At 44.0% G+C, this 25,485-nt stretch overlaps 1 protein-coding gene across 2 annotated transcripts in view; it reads right to left on the bottom strand.

Annotated features, from left to right (window-relative positions):
- Window positions 1–15,141: 15,141 nt before the first annotated feature.
- Window positions 15,142–25,485, bottom strand: part of RWDD2A (RWD domain containing 2A) — a 16,204-nt gene continuing 5,860 nt past the window's right edge. For both annotated transcript variants that reach the window (XM_056565971.1, XM_056565972.1), the window contains exons 2-3: window positions 16,906–17,138; window positions 15,142–15,968 (exon numbers count right to left, since the gene is read on the bottom strand). In XM_056565971.1, coding sequence (XP_056421946.1) covers window positions 15,279–15,968; window positions 16,906–17,106 — 891 coding nt within the window. In that variant the 5' untranslated portion in view covers window positions 17,107–17,138 and the 3' untranslated portion in view covers window positions 15,142–15,278. The remainder of the gene's footprint in view (window positions 15,969–16,905; window positions 17,139–25,485) is intronic.

Genomic DNA, 25,485 nt, shown 5'->3' with positions numbered 1-25,485 from the left:
TAAAAAAGCTGATACTACGTGTCTCCCTACTTGTCCAGAGCACATTTCCCCATCTTTTATGCCTTGAAGAGAGCTTGTAAAAGCAACCCTAAAAGAAAAAATGCAGAATAGATTACCAACAATGAATGGCAAGTATACGAGAACAACTGAGCTCCTTACTTCATACATTATGTATTTGAACACATTATGTATATATTCACCCCCCCCCCCCCTTGACTTTTTTCATAATGTGGTGGAATTAACATGGCTTGTTTGAGGATTTTGATCATTTAATTGACAGAACATACCCACAACTTTGAAGTTTTTTTTTTTTTTTTGTGAAGCAAACAACAAATGGGACAAAATAACAGAAAAAGTCAATGTGCATAACTATTCACCCCCCCTAAAGTCAATACTTTGTAGATCCACCTTTTGCGGCAATCACAGCACCAAGTTGCTTTGGATAAGTCTCTATGAGCTGCCACATCTTACCACTGGGATTTTTGCCCATTCCTCCTTGCAAAACTGCTCCAGCTCCTTCAAGTTGGATGGTTTGCGCTTGTGAACAGTAATCTTTAAGTCTGACCGCAGATTTTCGATTGGATTGAGATCTGGGCTTTGACTAGGCCATTCCAATACATTTTCATGTTTCCCCTTAAACCACTCAAGTGTTTCTTTAGCAGTGTGTTTGGGGTCATTGTCCTGCTGGAAGGTGAACCTCCTTCCTAGCCACAAATCAGAGTGGTACAGGTTTTGCTCAAGAATATCCCTGTATTTAGCACCATCCATCTTTCCCTCAACTCTGACCATTTTCCCAGTCCCGGCTGCTGAAAAACATTCCCACAGCATGATGCTGCCACCCCCATGTTTCACTGTGGGGATGGTGTTCTTTGGGTGATGTGATGTGTTGGATTTGCGCTAGACATAGAGTTTTCTTTGAAAGTTCAATTTTTGTCTCATTAGACCAGAGCGCCTTCCTCCATACATTTTGGGAGTCTCCCACATGCATTTTCGCAAACTCAAAACGTGCCTTTTTGTTTTTAGCTGAAAGTAATGGTTTTCTTCTGGACACTCAACCATAAAGCCCAACTCTATGGAGTGTACGGGTTATTGTCGTCCGATGTACAGATACTCCAGTCTCTGCTGCATCTCCTCAGGTCTCTGTGCTGCCTCTCTGATTAATGCCCTCCTTGTCCGGTCCGTGAGTTTTGGTGGACAGCCATATCTTGGCAGGTTTGCTGTTGTGCCATGTTCTTTCCCTTTGGTTATGATAGATTTGATTGTGCTCCTGGGGATCATCAAAGATTTGGATATTTTTTATAACCTAACCTTGACTTGTACTTCTCATTAACATTGTTCCTTACTTTTTTGGAGAGTTCCTTGGTCTTCATGGCAGTGTTTGGTTACTGATGCCTCTTGCTTCTGTGTTGCAGCCTCTGGGGCCTTTAAAAAAAGTTGTGTATATGTAATGACAGATCATGTGACACTTAGATTGCACACAGGTGCATCCATTTCACTAATGATGTGACTTCTGAAGTTAATTGGTTGCACCAGAGCTTTTTATGGGCTTCCTAACAAAGGTGGTGAATACATACGCACATGCCAATTTTCTGTTTTCTATTTCTAAACAATAGTTTTATTTATATATTTTTCTCATTTCACTTCACCAACTTAGGACTATTGTGTTCTGATTCATCACATAAAATTCAGATTAGCAAAAAACATTCAACTTAAGGCTGTAATGTACCAAAATACGAAAAAAGTCAAGGGGGTGAACAGCTGGGCTGGGCTGTGTACCTATAAACTGTGAGCCAGTCAGCCTACTCCAGAGGGTCCACACTGTTCCTGAAAAGTAAATCAAGGCTTTCCTTAAATCTCTGACTACCCATAAAGTTCTGGACAACTGTATTTTGTGTTGCCAATACTGTATAGATACAGTGCTTCCTCCTGAATGTAACCCCCACTTCCTCTTTTTTTTTTTTAGCTTGTTATCATTAGCAGTAGCAGTTTAATACTTAGTGTATGACCCTCCTTGCTGAAAAACCCCTAATAGTTGATTGGAAACGTATTTGAAGGTGATATTAAATAGAATAGTCATCTTTCAGCACTATTATCAATAGCCATTGTGCAGTGCGGTTACAAATAGTGTTTCTCACTGAACAGGAACTCTATCCTTAATCTATGTTAAAAAAGGGATATTTACTCCTAGGTTTCTTTACAGATTGCAATAGGGTCAAAACAGCATACAACATTTATGCAATGGCAAGAAATTACATTGTAAAGTGCCTCAACAGTTATTATAGAACTCAATGTCTATAAGCAAGGAACCATCAAATTTCTGAAACTAGCAGATATATAAATATTTTCAAAAGCATCTGGTGTTATATTAAAGGAGATGTCGAGTCCATCCTGCCTGAGCGGCAAAAAAAAAGAAAAACTTTCACTTACCTTCCTACAGTCCCCCGGAGCTCCGCAACAGCTGATCGGTCGACCGGGCTGTATGCTTCCTACTTCCCTTAGCCCGGGATGTCACATGGCGCTTCAGCCTATCACCGGCCGAGGCAGGACATCGATGTGGCCCGTGATAAGCTGAAGAGCCGTGTGACATCCCGGGCTAAGGGAAGTAGGAAGCAGACAGCCCGGACGACCGATCAGCTTTTGCGGAGCTCCGGGGGAACATAGGAAGGTAAGTGAAAGTTTGTTTTCTCTTTTTTTGCAGCTTGGGCAGGATGAAATAGGAATAGTCCATACCGGACCTCTCCTTTAAGGACCACACTAATAATATGGCTTAGACAAACACTGGGCAAGATTTTGCTTGTCAGCTCTTATATCTAACTTGATTGTTGCTCTTTGTTCCCTAAAGATTTATTACCATGTCTGATCTGAATGTAGAACTGCCAATATAAGAGATCACAACCATTGCACTACAGTTAGTAAAGCACTTATTCTTTGAGCCTGTATGTTACTATTAGAATTAGTCCATGACAATCCCTTACACATCTGTTTACCAGGCCAGTCGTGTTATGTCTTGAAGCTACACCCTTATACAATTCCCTTCATGTAAACACATTTAATGCTTTGTGAATACAAGAATCTAAACATGTTATAAAAAGTAATAAATGTATTTTATATTGTGTAGCCCACCCATTTAGATTCCAATTAGAGAGGAATTCTGCAAAATAGAATTGTGCAATACATTTTATCTTGTTCTCCCAGCAAACTGGCCTTTCCAATCTGTCTTTATCAGGCTCTTCTAATACTATATTTCACTGTTAATAACATTTATGCACATTTCCTTAAGAAAAAAAAAAACTGAAGTGGAATTTCACTAAAATATTCTGCTACAGAGTCCCACTTATATTAATGGGATTCTGCTGCATCATGCACCCGGCAAAACATGTTAATTGTTTCTGCTGTTTCTGCTCTGAAATGCATTGCCGTCTATACAGACGGCGCATTTCCATTCAGTCCTACCTTCTAGTGCAAGAATAACATGCAAATTTGTGGAATGTACACCTCTGTTTTGGGGGCAGACATTCCGCAAATTTTCCACCGTGTGAACAAAGTTTGTAAGAAGCCATGCTTTGTAAGCACTGTGGCTCCTGCATTGTTTACACTGATTTATACATTGCTCAAAAAAATAAAGGGAACACTAAGATAACACCTCCTAGATCCGAATGAATGAACTATTCGTATGAAATACTTTCCTCTTTACATTTAAAATCACACAAAAATTATCAATGGAAATCAAATTTATCAACCCATGGAGGTCTGGATATGGAGTCACACTCAAAATCAAAGTGGAAAACCATACTACAGGCTGATCCAACTTTGATGTAATGTCTTTAAAACAAGTCAACACAAGGCTCAGTAGTGTGTGTGGCCTCCACGTACCCGTATGACCTACCTACAATGCCTGGGAATGCTCCTGATGAGGTGGTGGATGATCTTCTGAGTGATATCCTCCCAGACCTGGACTAAAGCATCCACCAACTCCTGGAAAGTCTGCGGTGCAACATGGCGTTGGTGGATGGAGCGAGACATGATGTCCCAGATGTGCTCAATCGGATTCAGGTCTGGGGAATGGGCGGGCCAGTCTATAGCATCAATGCCTTCCTCTTGCAGGAACTGCTGACACACTCCAGCCACATGAGGTCAAGCATTGTCTTGCATTAGGAGGAACTCAGGACCAACCGCACCAGCATATGATCTCACAAAGGGTCTGAGGATCTCGGTACCTAATGGCAGTCAGGCTACCTCTGGCAAGCACATAAAGGGCTGTGCTGGGCTCTGCCACCACACACCATTACTGACCCACCGCCAAACAGGTCATGCTGGAGGATGTTGCAGGCAGCAGAACGTTCTCCACGGCGTCTCCAGACTCTGTCACATGTGCTCAGAGTGAACCTGCTTTCATCTGTGAAGTGGCGAATTTGCCAATCTTGGTGTTCTCTGGCAAATGCCAAATGTCCTGCAAGGTGTTGGGCTGTAATCCCAACCCCCACCTGTGGATGTCGGGCCCTCATACCACCCTCATGGAGTGTTTCTGACCGTTTGAGTAAACACACATGCACAGTTCCTATGCTGGAGGTAATTTTGCAGGGCTCTGGCAATGCTCGTCCTGCTCATCCTTGCACAAATGCGGAGGTAGCGGTCCTGCTGCTGGGATGTTGCCCTCCTACGGCCTCCTCCCTGTCTCCTGGTAGCGCCTATATGCTCTGGACACTACGTTGACAGACACAGCAAACCTTCTTGCTGCAGCTCGCATTGATGTGCCATCCTGGATGAGCTACACTACCTGAGCCACTTGTGTGGGTTGTAGACTCCATCTCATGCTACCACCGCCAGCATTCAAAAGTGACCAAAACATCAGCCAGGAAGCATAGGAACTGAGAAGTGGTCTGTGGTCGCCACCTGCAGAGCCACTCCTTTATTGGGGGTGTCTTGCTAATTGCCTATAATTTCCACCTGTTGTCAGTTCCATTTGCACAACAGCATGTGAAATTGATTGTCAATCAGTGTTGCTTCCTGAGTGGACAGTGTGATTTCACAGAAGAAGTGTGACTGACTTGGAGTTACATTGTGTTGTTTAAGTGTTCCCTTTATTTTTTTGAGCAGTGTACATTAGTAGTGGCTGTGCAGAGTTTTGCAGAGTTCAATTCATTTAAAAAAGAGACAACATTGCAATATCCTGCACATACTGGCCGACATTTATCATTGTCTTTAGACTGTTTTTTGTGTCTAGAAAAAGGTACAAAAAAGGGGCAAGTAGGGTTTATTTGTGCCTTTTTTGCACCTTTTGGTTTACACATTTCTGCTGATGTTGAGTTGCAATCCACTGATTTTGGTAATACACATGATATGGAAGGGTTTTATTAACTGCGCCTTTTTGTGAAAAGGCGCAAAAGAGGAGCAAAGCCACTGAAAAGTCTCTGAAACTCCACCAGCCCAGACTTAGCTTAGCTTTTTTGGTGTAAGTGAGGAGAGAAATTTCAGAAAATGTGACCTGCACAAAATTTATCAAGGGCTCTGTGACCATTTAATAAATCTGGTGCTCCTACATATTACCAGCACACAAAAAAAAGGTGCAGAAAAATGCTTCACTTGCACCTACAATGATAAATGCCCCCCACTGTGTACAGCATGCAGGTATAAAAATCAACATAAACAATAATTGTAATATTGATGGCTTTAAGATAAGATCACATGCAGCAGATTTATTAAAGTCTTTTTCTATGACTGAAAATCTGCTATATTCATCTGAAGTAACACATAGATGACCGAGAAACTGACATTTCTGCAAAAAAAACTGGCACTAGTGAATACATCCTCAAATAAAAGTGTTTTCCTTTCTTATACAAATTAAAACCAGATATTTATGCTTTTCACACCATTTAGAGATATGCTTTACAGCAGCCACACAGACCATAGGAGACAACAACTAAAGCTTAGTCATGGACTTTTATAGGAGAATTTTGTAAGCATGCTCTGTGACCTGTACAGAAGTCACTGAGAATAGAGAGGGAGTTGTGAATATCACGTACTGATTTATGGTGTATCCTATGTTATGTATATATAGTTGATATATGTTACGCCAAGCGCTCCGGGTCCCCGCTCCTCCCCGAAGCGCTCGCAGCGTTCTCTTATTCGCAGCGCTCCGGTCAGACCTGCCGACCGGGTGCGCTGCGATATTGCTCCCAGCCGGGATGCGATTCGCGATGCGGGACGCGCCCGCTCGCGATGCGCATCTCGGCTCCCGTACCTGACCCGTTCCCCGTCTGTGTTGTCCCTGTGCGCGCGGCCCCGCTCCTTAGGGCGCGCGCGCGCCGGGTCTCTGCAATTTAAAGGGCCAGTGCACCAATGATGGTGCCTGGCCCAATCTCCCTGATTAGTTTCCACCTGTGCACTCCCTATTTATACCTCACTTCCCCTGCACTCCCTTGCCGGATCTTGTTGCCCTTATGCCAGTGAAAGCCTTTCCTTGAGTGTTCCTAGCCTGTGTTCCAGACCTCCTGCCGTTGCCCCTGACTACGATCCTTGCTGCCTGCCCTGACCTTCTGCTACGTCCGACCTTGCTCTTGCCTTATCCCTTGTACCATGCCTATCTCAGCAGTCAGAGAGGTTGAGCCGTTGCCGGTGGATACGACCTGGTTGCTACCGCCGCTGCAAGACCATCCCGCTTTGCGGCGGGCTCTGGTGAAAACCAGTAGCAACTTAGAACCGGTCCACCTACACGGTCCACGCCAATCCCTCTCTGACACAGAGGATCCACCTCCAGCCTGCCGAATCGTGACAATATATTTCATTGTAATCCTGCCTGTGTTGATAGTGTGGAGACTCAAGTTTTCTCTACAGATCAGGAAGTGTCAGTCTTATTTTTAGTCAGTCTATTTTTAGGCTTTGAGGCCACAATGAATGCTACAGGATGCCAGTATTTTTTTGTAAGTAGTTATGTCAAAAATGTAAACATTATTTCATATAAAACTGTGATTTAAATGCTAGATAATTCTGATAAGACACGTTCCTTTAAAGAGAACCAACCAATCAGCATGTTTTAGCATATATAACACTTGGCAATGCGTTATATATGTTAAAATCATTATCCTCACCATCCCCGGTTTGTGCCCCCAGGGATGATGAAGATATTAAGTCAGTCCCCCTCTCCCAGCCGCCTGGCAAGTACACAGACTTATACTTACCAGCTCCGTTCGATGCGGCCGTGGCCCCGCCCTGACAGCTTGAATGCTGGCTCGCGTCACCGCTCTGCTCCCTAAGCAGATATAGCAGAACGATGACACGAGCAGTCATTTAAGCCATCTGGGCAGGGCCACGGCCGCAGCGAATGGAGCTGGTAAGTGTAAGTTCCCGCCCAGGAGACTACTTGCCGGCCGGCCGGGGGGGACTTTATAACTTAATATCTTCACCATCCCTGGGGGCACAAACCCTGGGGATGGTGAGGATAAGGATTTTAGCATATATAATGCATTGCCAAGCGTTATATATGCTAAAATATGCTGACTGGTTTCCTTTAAAGGACCTTATAAGTGCTAACAACACATCCCCCACACACTCACTACCATCTGATGCCACTGTCGTAAGGCAGGGTGACAATGTATGACCATACCACTTTCATAGTGTAGAAGCCAACCAGTTTATCAATCTTTCCTTCTCCTCCCCTCTAATTTTTTAATGCCTGTTCTCTAACCAATGTTGGAGACCTAACATAATTTTTAAATGTGTTCTTATTTGTTTATTACCTGAAGTAAGATACTACGTAGTGTTTTATGAACTTTTCCAGCATGTAACGTTTCGCATGGAAGGAATCTAGTGTGTAGGGCTGCAGTGATTAATGCACTTTATGGAACGTAAACATTTCTTAACTATCTTGACATTATTTTTGGCTCTCTACATTCCCTGCAGTTCCAAAATGCTATTTAACAGTTTCATCATGCCAGTGTATAACCACTAGGTACTGAGACGGTGTCAAATCTACAAATTTAAGAATTTTGGCTTAAATATTGGTCAAAGTATATGTGTGCCCTTTAAGCTTTATCATTCGTAAATATTCTTGTAGCCTAAAGCAAGAAATGCCAAAAACTTCCAGCTGTCCCATTTCATACACAAATAGCAAAATGATAGGTTTTGTAGGCAGAAACACTTGGCAGGACCTTATAGCAATTACACAGAACTGGAAACACTGATACACAACTAAGTATAAGTACATGTAACAATATATCATAGGGCTTAATTGAGGCGCTGCCACTTGCCAGCCTTGAAACGTGGCATTTGGGGCATCCTTCATCTAAACCAGAACTGATTTACTGTAATACATAATACATTTAAACCCATTGATCCCTTGTGTTACTGAATATTTCCCTTGTTGCACCATTTTGGTGAATATTTATAGTTATATAAAGTTATAGTTATTCTTCAACTTCTTGTATTTGGACACAATTTCAGTTGACATTCAACATGTAGATCAGACACTAAACCAAATCTGTTCACATACAAATCTCTGTTATGCTGGCATAATAATTAGAAATAAGCAAATTTTTGAAAAACTTGATTTGGCCAATTTGCCGAATTTTCTGAAAAAATTGGTTCAATCTCTACAGAGAGCCTCAATAGGGGTGTAGAACACTTTGCAAGTTGTTGTCAGAACCCACAGGGTTAATCTGCATTGAGAGTCTTTTGTTTGTTCTGGTTACGCCTAGCCTTTGGGATGGTCAGATGACCTTGTGTACTCCATATTAGCTGGCAGTCTGCTCTCACACAGTGCCTGTGAAAGAGTCCAACTCCAGTAGCTAGCGATTTATCTCTGTTTATTCTTGTTAACCTGGCATCTTTAACTTTTGGCTTGTCTTCTAGACATCTCTCTGGTATTAGCGATTTTGTACTCTGACAACTCCTGGCTTTTGACACGGATAGTGGTCATTGACTTATTGTGTGTTAGTTTTGCTATGTTAGTCTGTCTGTTCCCTACTGTTCCTTAACCTGAGTCTGTATTATTGTATTTTATTATTTTGACAATATCGTCCCTCACTTGTCTAGGGAGGAACTGTCACCTTGGTTATGGACCCGTCGCCTAGGGCGGGTACATAAGTAGGCAGGGATAGAGGAGTGGGCGAGAATAGTGTGCACTCCTTCCCTGCCCATACGTGACAATTGTAGTACACACCAGTGCTGCAGTACAGAGCCGCTGTGTAGTACAGCCCAGTACAGTATTATTAGACACTAAAAGCAGGTGACCATGGCTTTTAGTGCTCACCCTAACTGGCCCCTATTAGCTTCAGAGTTGTTGTACACACCAGTGCTGCAGTACAGAGTTGCTGTGTAGTACAGCCCAGTACAGTATTATTAGTCACTAAAAAAGGTGACTGAAGCCAATAGGGGCCAGTTAAAGTGAGCACTAAAAGCCATAGAGTTGTTGTACACCCCAGTGCAGCAGTACAGAGTCGCTGTGTAGTACACCCAAAAGTGTACTTTCTCTCTCTCTCTCTCTCTCCCCCTTCCCTGTCACAGCTTTTCTGCAGTGATTTCGGCTTGTGGTGAATTGCTGCTGTAAAGCTGCTTCTCTGTGGAACATACACAAACACACTCTCGCTCTCTGTAATAAAACGCTTAAAGGGGTTCTCCGGTGCTTAGACATCTTCTCCCCTATCCAAAGGATAGGGGATAAGATGCCAGATCGTGGGAGTCTCGCCATTGGGGACCCCCATGATCTTGCACGCGGCACTCTGTTTATAATCAGTCCCCGGAGCGTGTTCGCTCCGGGTCCGATTACCGGAGACCACAGGGCCGACGGCGTGTGACGTCACGCCTCCGCCCCCATGTGACGTCACGCTCTGTCCCTCAATGCAAGCCTATGGGAGGGGGCGTGATAGCTGTCACGCCCCCTCCCATGGGCTTGCATTGAGGGGCGGAGCGTGACGTCACACGGCGGCGGAGGCGTGACGTGTCACGCCGTCGGCCCTGTGGTTGCCGGTAATCAGACCCGGAGAGAACACGCTCCGGGGACTGATTATAAGCAGGGTGCCGCGTGCAAGATCACGGGGGTCCCCAGCGGCGGGACTCCCACGATCAGCAATCTTATCCCCTATCCTTTGGATGGGGGATAAGATGTCTAAGCACCGGAGAACCCCTTTAAATGACTTGCTGCAGCAATGACTGCCGATTATATAGGACTGTGACATCACAGGGCTGGCTGCTGATAGGCTGCAGGCGATTCAGGGTGACCCCGCCTAACCAGAGTTCTATGGCATAGAATATCAAGCAGCCAGAGAAGACAACAGGGTGGTCCACAGGAGCCATGCATATCAGGCAGGATGGTTTACAGGGAACATATCGAGGAAATGTGGTGGCTTTGGTGGAAATGTGGTGGCTTTGGTGTCTAATATATATATATATACACACACGCACACATACTTTCCTGGAATACCCTTTTAACACACCAGTACATACATTTAGTTCTTAGTGGTGGTCTGACTGTGCTGCGCTAGCTTTATAGACAGTAAGTGACTGCTGCTATTATAGCGATCACAGCAATTAAGTGACACAATATGTATGCGGGGGTCTGATTGGTTTACAGGCCCGCTAGAGGCCCTATAACCTGCTGGGTGCAGGTCCTAGCTTCAATCTGCCCATTGTGCCTGCTGAGCAAGCTGATCGCTGATAACACTGAGTAATGCTATGTAATAGTACAGCATTCTTCCACATTAGGAATCTAAACAGTGAATGTAAAAGTATGGTCCCCCTTATGGGGACTTAAAAGGTATAAATAAAATAATAAAAAATATGTTCTTTAAAACACACGTAAAAATAAAAATCACTCTTTTCTAATTTTTCAAAAATAAAAAAGCACATATATGGTATCAGTGTGTGTGGAAATGTCTAAACTATTAATGTAATCTTTATGATCCTGTACGGTGAATGGTATACATTTTAAAACAATCCAAGTCTAGACTACCGATTACAGCAACTTTAAAACATACTTATTTTGTTTAAAACATTTGTTTTTTAAAAAAACAGTACAATAAGAGTGAAGCATTTTATCTTTGTTTTGTGAGCCTTTTTTTGTGACTTTTCATAAACATGCATTTCTTTGTTTGGCTGTGGTACGCGTGTTTTGAGTCAGGTTTTTGCAGTGGTCAGGAATTTATGAAAATATGACTTTTTTTTTAAAAAAGTGCAAAATTTGGCACCCTTTTAAAATGGTGCAAATTCCTTAATTTTTTTTTAAATAATATATATAGTTTAATACATTTTTTTTTTCCATTTATAAATATTTTTCAATATGGTTAGGATGGACATGTTTAGCCCCTTAAGGACTCAGCGTTTTTCCGTTTTTGCATTTTAACCCCTTAAGGACCGACCCATTTTTTACATCTATGACCAGGCTCTTTTTTTTTTATTTTACATGTATCTCTTTAAATGGTAATAACTTTAGAACGCTTTTTCGGAGCAGAGCGATTCTGAGAATGTTTTTTCGTGACATATTGTACTTTATATAACTGGTGCATTTTTGTTGACACATGAAGCACTTTTAGTGAAAAACTTCAAAATACTGTGAAAAACTGGAAAATTTCTGGCGTTTTTTTTTTTTTTTTAATGGTGTACACTGTGCGGTAAAAGTGATATTATATTTATTATGTGGGTCAGTCCAATTATGGCGATACCCATTTTATATAGCTTTCTATGTTCCTTTTTCTTTTCTGAGCAAAATTCTTTTTCTGCCATTCATTTTCCAACAGCCGTAACTTTTTTATTTTTTGTCCAACGCCATTGACTAAGGGCTTATTTTTTGCGGGATGAGCTGTACTTTTTATTGGTATCATTTTTGTGCTATGTGCTACCTTTTGATCTTTTTTATTCCGCTATTTGTACCAAAATTGGTTAATTTCGTGCTTTTTCTTTGATGTTTTTTTTACAGAGTTCACCGAGCAGGATAATTTACATTATAGTTTTATAGTACACGTCATTACGGACGTGGCAATACCTATTATGTATATAATTTGTGTTTTTGATCTTTTTTGGTGATAATACAGGGCTTTTATTGGGAAAGGGGCATTTTTTTTTTTTTTTTTTTTTACACTTCATACTTTTATTTTATTTTTTACAGGTTATACTATGCTGCAATACATTTGTACTGCAGCATAGTATAACCTGATGAGCTGCACACACTACAGCCTGTGCGATCCAGCCTCTGGCCGTTGGAGAACAGGGAGAGAGCGCTCCCCCTGTCAACACCATAGATGCCGTGATCAGGATTGATCACGGCATCTATGGGGTTAATGCTGCTGGGACCGAAGCGATCGCGGCTCCGACAGCTGCGGCGGGACTCCGGCTGTGATTGACAGCCGGGTCCCGCCGCCGATCTCCTGCGCTGCCCGCGGCAGTGCCGGAGATCGCTATGGCATATGCATACGTCCAATTGCGCGAACGTGTCGGATGATTGGACATATGCATACGTCCTATAGCGGGAAGGGGTTAATTTTTTCCTCATCACCTTCTAAAAATCATATTAGGGAAGGGGTTAAATTACTTTTATTAACTTTTTCTTTTCACTTTTTTTTTGCAGTGTTATAGCCCCGATAGGGACCTATAACACTGCACACACTGATCTTTTACCCTGATCCCTGCAAAGTCATAGCTTTGCATGGATCAGCGTAATAGGGGGTTGATTGCTCAAGCCTGTAGCTCAGGCTTGGAGCAATCAAACGTCGATCGGACGCGACAGAGCAAGGTAAGGGGGCCTCCGCTCGCGTCCTAGCTGAACGGGACATCGCAAAGCTTTTACTTTCATTTTCGACGCAGCGATCAACTTTGCCCAGGGTCCTGGCTATGAATAGCAGCCGGGACCGACCCGATGTGATGCGGGGTCACGGCGTGACCCCATTTTAAACACCAGGACCGGGCGCAGGGTGTACAGGTACGCCCTGCTTCCTTAAGAGGTTAAAAGTCTGGATATTTGGTACAATTAAATTTACAAACCATACGTGTTTACATGTTTATCCAAATTATGATTTAAACGGCTTAAAAGGACGCAGGGTTTTTCCATTTTTGCACTTTTGTTTTTTCCTCATCACCTTCTAAAAATCATAATGCTTTCAACTTTGCATATGAGGGCTTTTGTTTGTGTCACCAATATCACTTTGAAGGACATCAATCATTTCACTACAAAATCTACGGCGAAACCAGAAAAAAATATTTGTGGGGCAAAATTTAAAAAAAAATGCCATTTCGTAAATTTTGGGGGTTTCCGATTCTACACAGTGCACTTATTTTTATTCTGTAGGTCCATACGGTTACAAGGATACCTAATTTATATAGCTTTTATTTTATTTTACTACCTAAAAAAATAACTAGATGCACCAAAATTTGTATGTTGAAAATTGGCAACTTCTTACCCGTATAACTTTTTATTTTTCCGTATACAGGGATGTATCAGGGCTAATTTTTTGTGCAGTCATCAGAAGTTTTTATCGGTACCATTTTTGTTTTGATGGGACATTTTGATCGCTTTGTATACATACATTGTTTTTTTTTTAAAACACGTTTTTTGCTTTTTCACACTTTTAGTCCCCTTAGGAGACTTTTAGGAGGAATCAATAGATTCCTCATACAGATCAATGTGGTTCCATAGAACCACATTGATCTGTGTGCTCTGCGCTTGATTGGTAAAGCCTGGTTCAGCCAGGCTCTATCAATCACAGAGCTGGGAAAGCCGTAGGAGCAGAGGCAATCCCTCCGGCTACCTCCACAGTGGCGATCTAAAGGGTTAATAGCTGTCAGCTATTAACGGCGGTCACAAGTTATAAGAATCAGCTGGGGGCCGGCCGGTATGGCGCGGGCTCGAGTAAGGAGCCCGCGCCATACACCGCTTGCCGTTGTAGGATGGGCCGGGTCGTCCTTAGATGGCATCCGGTTACAATTAAAATTACTAAGTTTTTACGAATGCAAATTAGACACCTTTTGTAATATGTTTGTTTCACAATCTTCTAGTAGTTTGTAAAAAAAAAAAAAAAAAAAATAGCTAATCAGAATCCAACCACTAGAAGTCCCCAAACCTACTGGGACATTAACCAGGTGTGCAGCAGCCTCAGGACAAGAGATGACTCATGGACAAGGCTGCAGGAGCAGGTGCACCACTCACATCCACACCAATCAATCAATCAACACCACAAGGAGGGACACACCCCCTTCATCGTATTTATAATCCTGTGAGCCAATGAAAAATGTAAAATTAAATGTAAAATAAAGGATATTCACAATGAAGCTACCGTAACTCACGAGGAATCACCTCTGAAATAGCTTCCTGGAACTATCACCTGAAAGGTGGGTAAATTCACACATGACAGTCATTTCGGAAATTACACCAAATTTATAGCCCGACTTGCTCCTTTTTGTAAATTGAAGTGAGTTAAAAAGCCACCCATGAAAAAAAGGAGTAAAAAAACACATACCACAGCCATTATTCATAAATACCCCCCTACATACCAGTTTCCCCTAAAGTGCACTCCATTAAAACGAAGCCTCATAAAATTGGCAAACTTGCAGTTTCCCTCCACAAATAATAACCAAAATAAAAAAAATTGGTGCGCTGTACATTTTATGGTAAAATTAAAAGTGGCATTACAAAGCACAATTGGCCACACAAAAAACAAGCCTTGTATAGTGGCAATGTAAGTTAATGCATCTAAACTACTAAAGTAAATGGGGGCTTGCCTGCAGTAACCCAGTGAAGCCACTACATAATCTTTGGTGCTGCATGGTTCTAGCTTAGTTTACTGTGTATGCAGGTATGGTGGCTCTGGCAAACAGCTGGTTGGCAGCGTTCCAGGTGTTGAGATACCCATCGATCAGTAAGATCAATAAGTCCTGGCAAACCCTTATGGCTGTATATTTGCAATAAATATGAGGCTGCCTGCAGTTTTCTCCATTAGTAACAAATGACCATTTGGTGGTTGTAGTAGTCAGGAGCCTCAGTGATCAACTGACTGCTTGGCGAGGCTTAATTCTGTGTCCTGATAATATGTGTAACTACAGCAACCAAACCGAATCTCTACCCCATGGATGGAAAGCACATTCAAGAACGCCCCCTCCCCACACTGAGCTTATGCCACTGCTAGCCCACTTGGGGCCCGGGCAATGTCCCTCAGACAATAGATCTCAATGCAGTCTGTTACCTCCAACACTGTTTTATTTCATTTTCATGTGGCTGCAAAGGCAAAAAAGAAAACACTTTATTTATGGTTTCTCTGGTTCATTGCATTGAACTTGTCTGTTCCTGCTGCTTTGTTTCACTCGGCAAATGAATCTGATGAGGATTTCCCCTCAATGCCAAATAAAATCTGAAAGATATGTTCACTCTGATGCCTTCGGAGGTATTCAAAGAACTGCCCTAGGTCCATGTGGTAATCGTTCCTCAGTCCATAGTCTCCATGTGCTTCAAAAGTCAGCTCTTCAAAGGATTGGAAAAGTCTAAGACTGTCCATGGAGTCAGTCACCTCTTGGCTTTCCGTGTGCTTACATGAGATGTGTTTCCAGTTGGGGTAGCGGATGTCCCGCCAGAACTCCTCACATCGCTCCTTATCCCCCTCTATACAGATCACACCTGGCTTTCCGGTCAAGCAGAACCCTGTCAAATGTAGTTGCTTAGCACAGTCCAAGATCTTTTTCCTTAATTCCTGTCGGTATATATGGTGGCTATAGATCCACATGCGATGAAAAGTAATAGAAACCTTTTTCACGTCTGCTTCATTCCCATTGTTGAGCTTTGACTTCTCCACATAGGAGGATATATTGTCTGTCAGCCACTGTATAGCATTTGTAATGCACAGATCTCCACGCTCCAGTGAATTTATATAGGTTGTTAGACATTTATTGAGATCATTGTGCTGCAGCTTGTCCAAAGCGCCGGACCGGACAAACAACTGCGGCTCCTTTGTAGGATAACTGTGCGGGAGATACACATGCAGCTCAGTTTTCTCCTGTTAAGACAGATAATATCCCTTCATTACTTACAGTGTACATTGCCATTATCTCATTGATCTCTACAGATCACAAGCTAACTGTATAATACATGTATCTGGATCTGTACTGGGGGGCATGGTGGCATTCACTGAACTGCTTTTCCAGCTTTGTGTCACTATGAATATGTATAGGGTTAATTGTCCCATATCCAATGTTTTGGTGAACACTTGTTTGCAATGTTTTTCCCTGTTTATGTCTCCACATTTTTAAGCAGTAAGTGGTGCTTAGCAGGAGGGGCATTGTTTCCAGTGGCCGCCAGATATACTGTTATACACCAGATATTGACATGAATTGCAGCTCATAGTAGTGTAGATTTCTATTTGTGCTGCACAGACAGACACAGATATTATATGTTGTATCTTACTCTATTGTACTTTCTGTTTAATAAATCTGCCTCATACTATGCCAAAACCTGTGGAGAGGAAAAAATCTCCAGTTGCCCATAGCAACCAACCAGATGGCTTCTTTCATTTTTCACAGGCCTTTTCAAAAATTAAAGAAGCAATGTAATTGGTTGCTATGGATAACTCAGCCACTTTTCCTCTGGAAAGGACTTGATTAATCTTCCCCTATGTGCCTGCAGTTGACTACATACAAATTCTAATAGCTTCCAGATCAATCCTTGCATTAATTCATCCAGAGTGTGCTCCCCCAAGTGGTGGCTGCAGGAAGACAGAATTTCATCAAGTAACCCTATGGCTTTTTGAGGTTTTGCTTTATGTGTGAAAGCACAGCTCTGACTCCTATAAGATATCCTATAAAATTATGGAGGACATAAACTTTTATTTAAAAAAAAATATATATATTTTTGGATAGCTTTTCTGCTTATCCTATGGTCTCTGTATACATCCCCATTCAGTAACAGCTGAATAACCGTACAAATACAATTCTTACCTTTAAATCGTCAGTTTTAATAAATACATTAAATTCAATGGATGGTGGCAGGGACTCGTATGTTCCTTCTAAATACCTCTGTAAGATGGAAAGTGAATTCACACCTTTGACGACAATGTCCTCTTTCCTAGGAAACATTGAGAAGAGCATATCCATTTCTAAGAGCTGAAGTTCAAGGCATTCTCTCACACTTGTACTCATTATAAAATACAGAAGAATAGCACCGACTCCACCTAAACAAAGCAGAAAGGCATATATGAGTATAGTACAGGCTCACTTCTCGTTGGCTTTATAAGGCAGAAAGATATGCAAAGAGCTTCAGATACAGTACAGTGCAGTAAAAACTATAGGGTTCATTACAATAGTTGGCACACCAGCCCCATCTAGTGGATGGACTATGTACAGTTTACAAATTTACTGTACACTAATCAGCTGTCACATTACATTTATAATCTTGTGACCATGGCCCTTGTCAAGGGGTGGGGTATACTAGGCAGAAAGTGATCAGTCAGTACAGGAAAGTATAAGGTTCTAAGTGGAAAGGGCCAAATTGTGATGGCTAGAAGATTCACCAGTGCATCTCCTAACCTGCAGATCTTGTGGAAAATGTCTCTATGCAGTAGTCAGTATCTACATAAAGTGGTTCATGTGAGGACAACCAGCAAACAGGTCACGGTTGCCTGAGCCTCAATGATATATATAGGCTAGTCCATCTGGTCCAATTGTACAGAAGAGCTACTGTAGCACAAACAGCGAAAAAAAATAAAAGGCTAGTTAGCTGTGGCAGAAAGGTACCAGAAAAATAGTGCATCCCAGCTTGCTGTATATGGGGCTGCATAACTGAGGACGGGTCGCATTGCTATTTTGACTCCTGCCTACAACTGAAACCACTTTTCAGGACTGGTTTAAGTGAATGGTTCTCATCCAGTGATATGCATAGCATTGGTGATACCCACCACAAGCCCAGAGGTTATGCCGGCTGGCTGTGGTGCATCTCCAATGGTCACTTGGCTGCTAGAGGACAAAATGCTCCAGGCCTCTGCTGACCATACCATGTTCCCAGTCACTGCTGCTATTACCTGGATCTGTGTCGTTGGAACATAGACGCATATGAAAGATGGGGTGCGACCGAGAGCCATCAGCTCTCTACCCTGCAACTTGCTTTTATAGGCTGCAGGCAGTTTATGCCTGTGGCCTACAGGTGATCTGATCCTGACAGCTGTAGACTTCCTTCCCCAGCACAGGCAGTGGATGCAAATGGAGTACATCACGCTGCTAGCAGGATGAGAACCTAGTGTTGGCATGAGAAAAGAGAAAGAGGCAAACTTCCATATTTTTTCTTAGCCCAAAAGAGGTATTTTTACTGGGAAAGGGGACTTTACTACTGTATGAAGGGGCAATATAAATGGGTGAAAGATTCATTATTATTGAGGAAGGGGCATTATAACTAGGAGGAAGGAGGCTGACTAGTGTGGGGACACAAAGGGAGCCATAAATCTATCCGGTGGCACAAAGAAGGCCTTTGTAAGGGGCACAATGAAGACCATAACACTGTGTGGTAGCACAAAAAGGGCCATAACACAGTGTAGGAGGCATAAAGAGGGCCATAACACTGTGTGGTGGAACATAGAAGGCCATAACACTGTGTGGTGGTACATAGAAGGCCATAACACTGTGTGGTGGCACCAAGAGGGCCATAACTGTGTAGGGGAGCACAAAGAGGGCCATAATACTGTGTGGTGGCACAAAGTGGGCAAAAGTCAAGAGCCTAAGACAAAGTTCACTTTGCCATTGTGCTTCATCCCTGTAGGGATTTCATCCTGGGGTTAGCTCTGGTATCGTCCTTGACACAGCCACAGGACACGTTTCTACTTCATTCAGAAGGCAAACAGCAGTTCTTTATGCAAGTTGCCAGCTTTATTAGATAGGTTGCAGGATAAATAAAAACATAACACAGGAACAAACAAAATCCTAGACTGTCCAGTCACTAACTACACAACCCAGTATGCCCTGACTGATCAACTTGAGGGCTTGTCCCTCCCAGTTAAACATGTGTCCTGCAGCCTTTAACTCACTTTTCACACACACAGTGTTTGCAGCCTCTTGCTGTGTGTGCTAAGACTCCTTGTCACTCACAGTGCCTGGCAGTGTGCTCCTCACAAGGACCCCTGTCTCACTGACATTACCGGGTCCTGATGGATCCCAAGGACTTCAATGGAGTCCGTCAGGGATCCAGTAGTGTACCAGACTTTAGCGGAGAAAAAAAAAATTGTGCATGCAATGCCATTGTTATGACAGGCTTGCCGACAGAGCTCCATATAGTGGAGCCTGACAGCAATGTGAACCTAGCCGTAAAAGACATCTGTAGTGCAATATAACATCCCCTATCAGAAGGATAGGGGATAAGTTATAGGTCGTGGGGGTCCGAGTGCTGGGGCCCCCGGGATCTCCTGGATGGGCTGTGGCAGTATGCAGGAAAGGGGGCATTCCATCCCCGCATGATGCAGCAGCCAACACGCCTCCTCATGTACCCCATATAGTAACATGGAGGAGGCGTGTCTGCCGTTGCTTTCTGCTGGGTACAACTCTGTACTTCCTGCAGACTGCCACAACCCTGTCCAGGAGAATGCGGGGGTTCCCAGCGCTCAGACTCACTGCAATCTAGAACTTATCTCCTATCCTTTGGATGGGGGATAAGTTATATTGCATTAGGTTGCTGTGCTGGCTATTTTTCTTTTTGCTTGTATTTACTACACAGGGGGAATGGCACCCTCTTTAGCTGTGCACCCCTCCCCCTTTCTCACAGGTGGTGTTTTAAATTGTATATGGATCCAGCATGTCACCCAGTCAGAGGCTATATGCCCAACAGAGGTGAGTTGGTATCTGAGCGTTAGGCTCAGAATTTGTGCTAGGGTCCCATCCTAAATGAGGCCACCTCCCCGTGGTGGATGGGGGACACGTTTTGATCAAAAAGTGCGCTAAGAGCCTCGGTTTTTTGACCAATGTGTGCTGCTGCAATCTTCTTTTTTTTGTGTGTGTATATATATATATATATATATATATATATATTGCCCTTCTTTTTCCACAACTGCGTGTTCTGAAGTCATTTATTGTTTTTTGCTTATGTGTGCTAAAAAAAATGGTATTCAAAAGTGATTTATTGTTTTTTGCTTATATCAGCCAAATGTATCAACCCTCCCCCCACCCCCCACCCTGTGATAGTATGATAAATATGTCACACATAAGCAAAACCAAAGCAAAAAATACATAAAATGCCTACAGAACTCGCTTAGGCTGCATTCACATCTCGTTTTTGCAATACGGTTCCCGTATCCGGTTTCAGTGTAAAAACCGTATGGAACCGTATTGCAAACCGTATGTACAGACATGTCATTGAAAACCGTATGCCAACCGCAGCATCCGGTTGTGTATGTTTTGCACCATTTACGGTTTTATCCGTTATTTTCCCGTACACAAAACCGTAGTCTACTACAGTTTTATGTCCGGGTGAAAAACCGGATACAACCCGTATACGTTTTTTGTTTTTTTTTTAAATGGTGGTCAATGGAAACCGTACAGAACTGTATGTGCGTACTGTTCCCCCCTGCTCATCATTACCCCCCCCTGCTCATCATTACCCCCCCCTGCTCATCATTACCCCCCCCTGCTCATCCTTACCCCCCCTGCTCATCATTACCCCCCCTGCTCATCATTCTCCCCCTGCTCATCATTCTCCCCCTGCTCATCATTCTCCCCCTGCTCATCATTCTCCCCCTGCTCATCATTCCCCCCCCTGCTCATCATTCCCCCCCCTGCTCATCATTCTCCCCCCTGCTCATCATTCTCCCCCCTGCTCATCACTCTTCCCCCCTGCTCATCACTCTCCCCCCCTGCTCATCACTCTCCCCCCTGCTCATCACTCTCCCCCCTGCTCATCACTCTCCCCCCTGCTCATCACTCTCCCCCCTGCTCATCACTCTCCCCCCTGCTCATCATTCTCCCCCCTGCTCATCATTCTCCCCCCTGCTCATCATTCTCCCCCCTGCTCATCATTCTCCCCCCTGCTCATCATTCTCCCCCCTGCTCATCATTCTCCCCCCTGCTCATCATTCTCCCCCCTGCTCATCATTTCCCCCCCCCCTCCTCATCATTCTCCCCCCTGCTCATCATTTCCCCCCCCCCTCTCATCATTCCCCCCCCCCGCTCATTATCCCCCCCTGCTCTATTTACCCCCACTGCTCATCATTCCATCCCTTGCTCTTCATTCCCCCCCTGCTCATTATTCCCCCCTGCTCTATTTACCCCCACTGCTCATCATTCCCCCCTTGCTCATCATTGCCAATCATTCCCCCCCCATCATTGCTCCCCCCTTTTTCTATATTTCATATTTCCTTACCTGGCCGCGCTCGGCAGGCTCAGGTGATGTGTCGGGTCTTGTGGGCTGTGAGAGTGAAGTCTCCTGCGGCTCCTCTGCACAGCTTCAGGGACGTCACTCATCATTTCCTGTCCTGCAACGCTGGGGTGTAATGAAGAAAACTGTGCCCTGCAGGAAATGATGAGTGACGTCCCTGATGCTGTGCAGAGGAGCCGCAGGAGACGTCACTCGTCACAGCCCACATGACCCGACGTATCACCTGAGCCTGCCGAGCGCGGCCAGGTAAGGAAATATGAAATATAGAAAAAGCAGGTGGAGTCCGGGGCGGGCCCACAGGAGCCGTCGCTGGTCACTGTTTAAAAGTGGCCGCGGCCAGGCTTTCGGGGGTGCCCCAATCCGCTACTGAGCAGCACGCAGGGATGTCCCAAATGTGACAGGGCCCCCTGTGGGTACGGGGCCCGGAGCAGGTGCTCCATGAGCGCCAATGATGATCCGGCCCTGATTTGCTGAGGTGGCCCTAAATGTCCATCAAGAAGGCTATGACACAGAAATAGACAACATCATGCATGTCAGTCCAGCCCTGGCAGATGTGAACCTTGGCATTGTAGAAGAGGAGGTACCATGGTCCAGTATTGCACCAGATAATTATTTGTCGCCACTACTATTCGTACATGACATTGACTATCAAGAATCTTTATCACCACCATCCTCCTCTGGCTTCATAGTTGTAATGGATACAGCCTCCCATGCAAAGACTGCCACTGTCACCAGTACAAGGACTTCAGCTACTGCTTCCAAGAGCACTCCCCTTCCAGAAAAACCTTCCCCATCAGCACAACCCAGTGTCAGTGGTAACCGGAAATCTAAGGTATGGGAGCATTTTATAACAGTTGGGGATGGTCGCTTGGCCAAATGTAAGCTATGTGGCAGGGAAGTAAGTCATGGCAAAGTCTTGGGGCATCTCACCAATGCAGGAATGAATAACCATCTGAGGACACATCACAAGGCAGTGTTGATGAGAGAAGAAAGTGGTTTGGCAGCTCCACCAAGTAAAAAAAAAGGAAGTAGTGCTATATCCAGTGCTACTATGAGCTCAGATAACCTGGAAAAGGGACAAGGTGCTGAAGCTGTAAAGGAAACCAGTCCACCATAGAACAGTTTACTGGTTTTCATCCCAGGGGGGATTTCCCGCCAACAGTCGCGCAAAATTACCCGCCTTATAGGTGAGCTCATAGCCGTTGGGGGAGCTCCATTTAACATGGTGGAAGGGGAACCTTTTAAACGCCTTCTAAAGGCACTTGCACCCCAATATATTGTGCCATCACGTACCACATTCAGCAGAAGTATAGTACCTGCTTTGTATAAATCGTGTGTGGATCTGCTAAAAGAGGAGCTGGCAAAGCTGCTGGACCGTGTGTACATCTAACCACTGACCTGTGGAGTGCTCCCAGTGGCCAGTATGCTTTCCTATCATTGACCGCACACTGGTGGCAGCCCATTGTCACTGAACTTGCCCAAACCAAATCAGGTCCAAGAAGCACAGGGGCTGGTGTAGTTGAGAATAACAATCAGGGCCACCGCTCATTCTTCCTCCATGCGAAGGTATTGGATGAGCAGCACAGCTCATAAAACATTACAAGAGCACTAAAAAAATGGTGGAAGAATGGCTTGGGGAGCACAGAGATACACATCCGAAGATGGGTTTCGTGGTGACTGATGGTGCAGCCAACATGATAAAGGCATTGCATGATGGCAACTTTGTGGGTGTGCAATGCTCTGCACATGTCCTCCATCTTGTGGTGAAGGCCGGTTTGGAAGACACCTCAGAGAGCAACACAAAGCTCACAGGAGTTCTGGATTCATGCAGAAAAATTGCAGGGCATTTTCACCGGTCTTTCAGTTTCTGCACTTTCGTTTTTTCCTCCTTACCTTTTAAAAATCATAACCCTTTCAATTTTCCACCTAAAAATCCATATTATGGCTTAATTTTTGCGTCACCAATTCTAATTTGCAGGGACATTAGTCATTTTACCCAAAAATTCACGGCGAAATGGAAAAAAAATCATTGTGCGACAAAATCGAAGAAAAAACTCAATTTTGTAGCTTTTGGGGGCTTCTGTTTCTACACAGTGCATATTTCGGTAAAAATACACCTTATCATTATTCTGTAGGTCCATACGGTTAAAATGATACCCTACTTATATAGGTTTCATTTTGTCGTACTTCTGGAAAAAATCATAACTACATGCAGGAAAATGTATATGTTTAAAAATGTCATCTTCTGACCCCTATAACATTTTTATTTTTCCTCGTACAGGGCGGTATGAGGACTCATTGTTTGCGCTGTGATCTGAAGTTTTTATCGGTACCATTTTTGTTTTGATCGGACTTTTTGATCACTTTTTATTCATTTTTTAATGGTATAAAAAGTGACCAAAAATAAGCTTTTTTGGACTTTGGAATTTTTTTGCGTGTACGCCATTGATCGTGTGGTTTAATTAATTATATATTTTTACAGTTTGGACATTTACGCACGCGGCGATACTACATATGTTTATTTTTATTTACACTGTTTTATTTTTTTTATGGGAAAGGGGGGGGTGATTCAAACTTTTATTAGGGAAGGGGTTAAATTACCTTTATTAACCCTTTTTGTTACTTTTTTTTTTGCAGTGTTATAGCTCCTATAGGGACCTATAACACTGCACACACTGATCTCTCATGCTGATCACTGGCGTGTATTAACACGCCTGTGATCAGTGTTATCGGCGCTTGACTGCTCCTGCCTGGATCTCAGGCACGGAGCAGTCATTCGTCAATCGGACACCGAGGAGGCAGGTAAGGGCCCTCCCGGTGTCCTGTAAGCTGTTCGGGACGCCGCGATTTCACCGCAGTGGTCCCGAACAGCCCGAATGAGCAGCCGTGTCACTTTCACTTTAGATGCGGCGGTCAGCTTTGATCACCGCGTCTGAAGGAGTAATACAGGGCATCACCATGATCGGCGATGTCATGTATTAGCCGCGGGTCCCGGCCGTTGATAGTCGCCGGGACCGACCCGATATGCCGCGGGGACACCGCGTGACCCTGCGGCATATCGCGGGAGCCGGCGGAGGATGTAAATATACGTCCTTCGTCATTAAGGGGTTAAAGACAGCCACTTACTCAGATGGGAGCAGAGTAAGGCAGGTGTTCCTCAACACAGACTGAAACAGGATGTTAGCACCCGGTGGAATTCCACACTAGAAATGCTGGAAAGAATCCTTGGGCAGCAAAAACCTATTCATGCAATGTCCCATGAAAATTACATTGGCATCACCAGAGCATTTGGCAGGGAGGAGTGGACCTTAGTTGCTCAGGTGGTGGCTGTACTTAGCCCCTTTCGTGCGGTCACGGAAAACTTAAGCCAGGAGAAGGCAAGTTTGGTGCAAGTCATTCAGCTCTTTTCACATCTGTTAAACAAAATGGATGCCTTCCTGAATAACAGGGAAAAGTTGACTGGAGGCTATATAGTTGGTGATGTGGCCACACTGGTAACGAGACTCCAGGTCCAACTACAGTGTAGGATCAAAGAGCTGACAGACACTTGCCCTGAGCTAATGCTGGCCACCATGTGTGACCCCCGGATTAAGGGCAAAATGGCTCTCCAAGCAAATGCCCTAACAAGCTGGAAGGACAAATAAATCACCAAGGTGTGTGACAGACAGAGACTATTGGATGTGGGACAAGAGAGGGATGATGAGGAAGAAGCAGAGGAAGATGAGCCTGCTGAAATGTCAGCAACCATCAGCAACACTGCTGCATCCTCCTCAAGAGCTGCTGACTTTTGGGCAGCGACATTACAAAGCCTGGTTGGACAAACCAGACAGCCCTCCTGGATACCAAGAGACAAGGTTGCAGACATGGTCAAAAATGATCTATCTGAACCACATCAAATACCCTCTGCTGATGACATGAAATATTGGGATGAAAGGAGGGCTATTTGGCCTGCTCTAAGCATGGTGGCCCAGGAGCTCCTATCCTGCCCCCCAACCTCTGTGCAAGGTGAGCGGGTATTTTCCGTCACCGGAAATATTCTATGCCCACAGTATTCTCAACTGGCCCCTCAGCTCATGGAACAGATGACTTTTTTAAAATGAATTTGCCAAAGTTAGGGTACTCAGCTCTAAACTTTGAGACAAGTTAAGATCGAGTTACTTCTTCAGTTA

Source organism: Hyla sarda, chromosome 3 (assembly GCF_029499605.1).
Source record: "Hyla sarda isolate aHylSar1 chromosome 3, aHylSar1.hap1, whole genome shotgun sequence".
Lineage (NCBI taxonomy): Eukaryota > Metazoa > Chordata > Amphibia > Anura > Hylidae > Hyla > Hyla sarda.
Note: the sequence above shows the minus strand (reverse complement) of the source record. Positions and strands in the feature narration are given on the sequence as shown.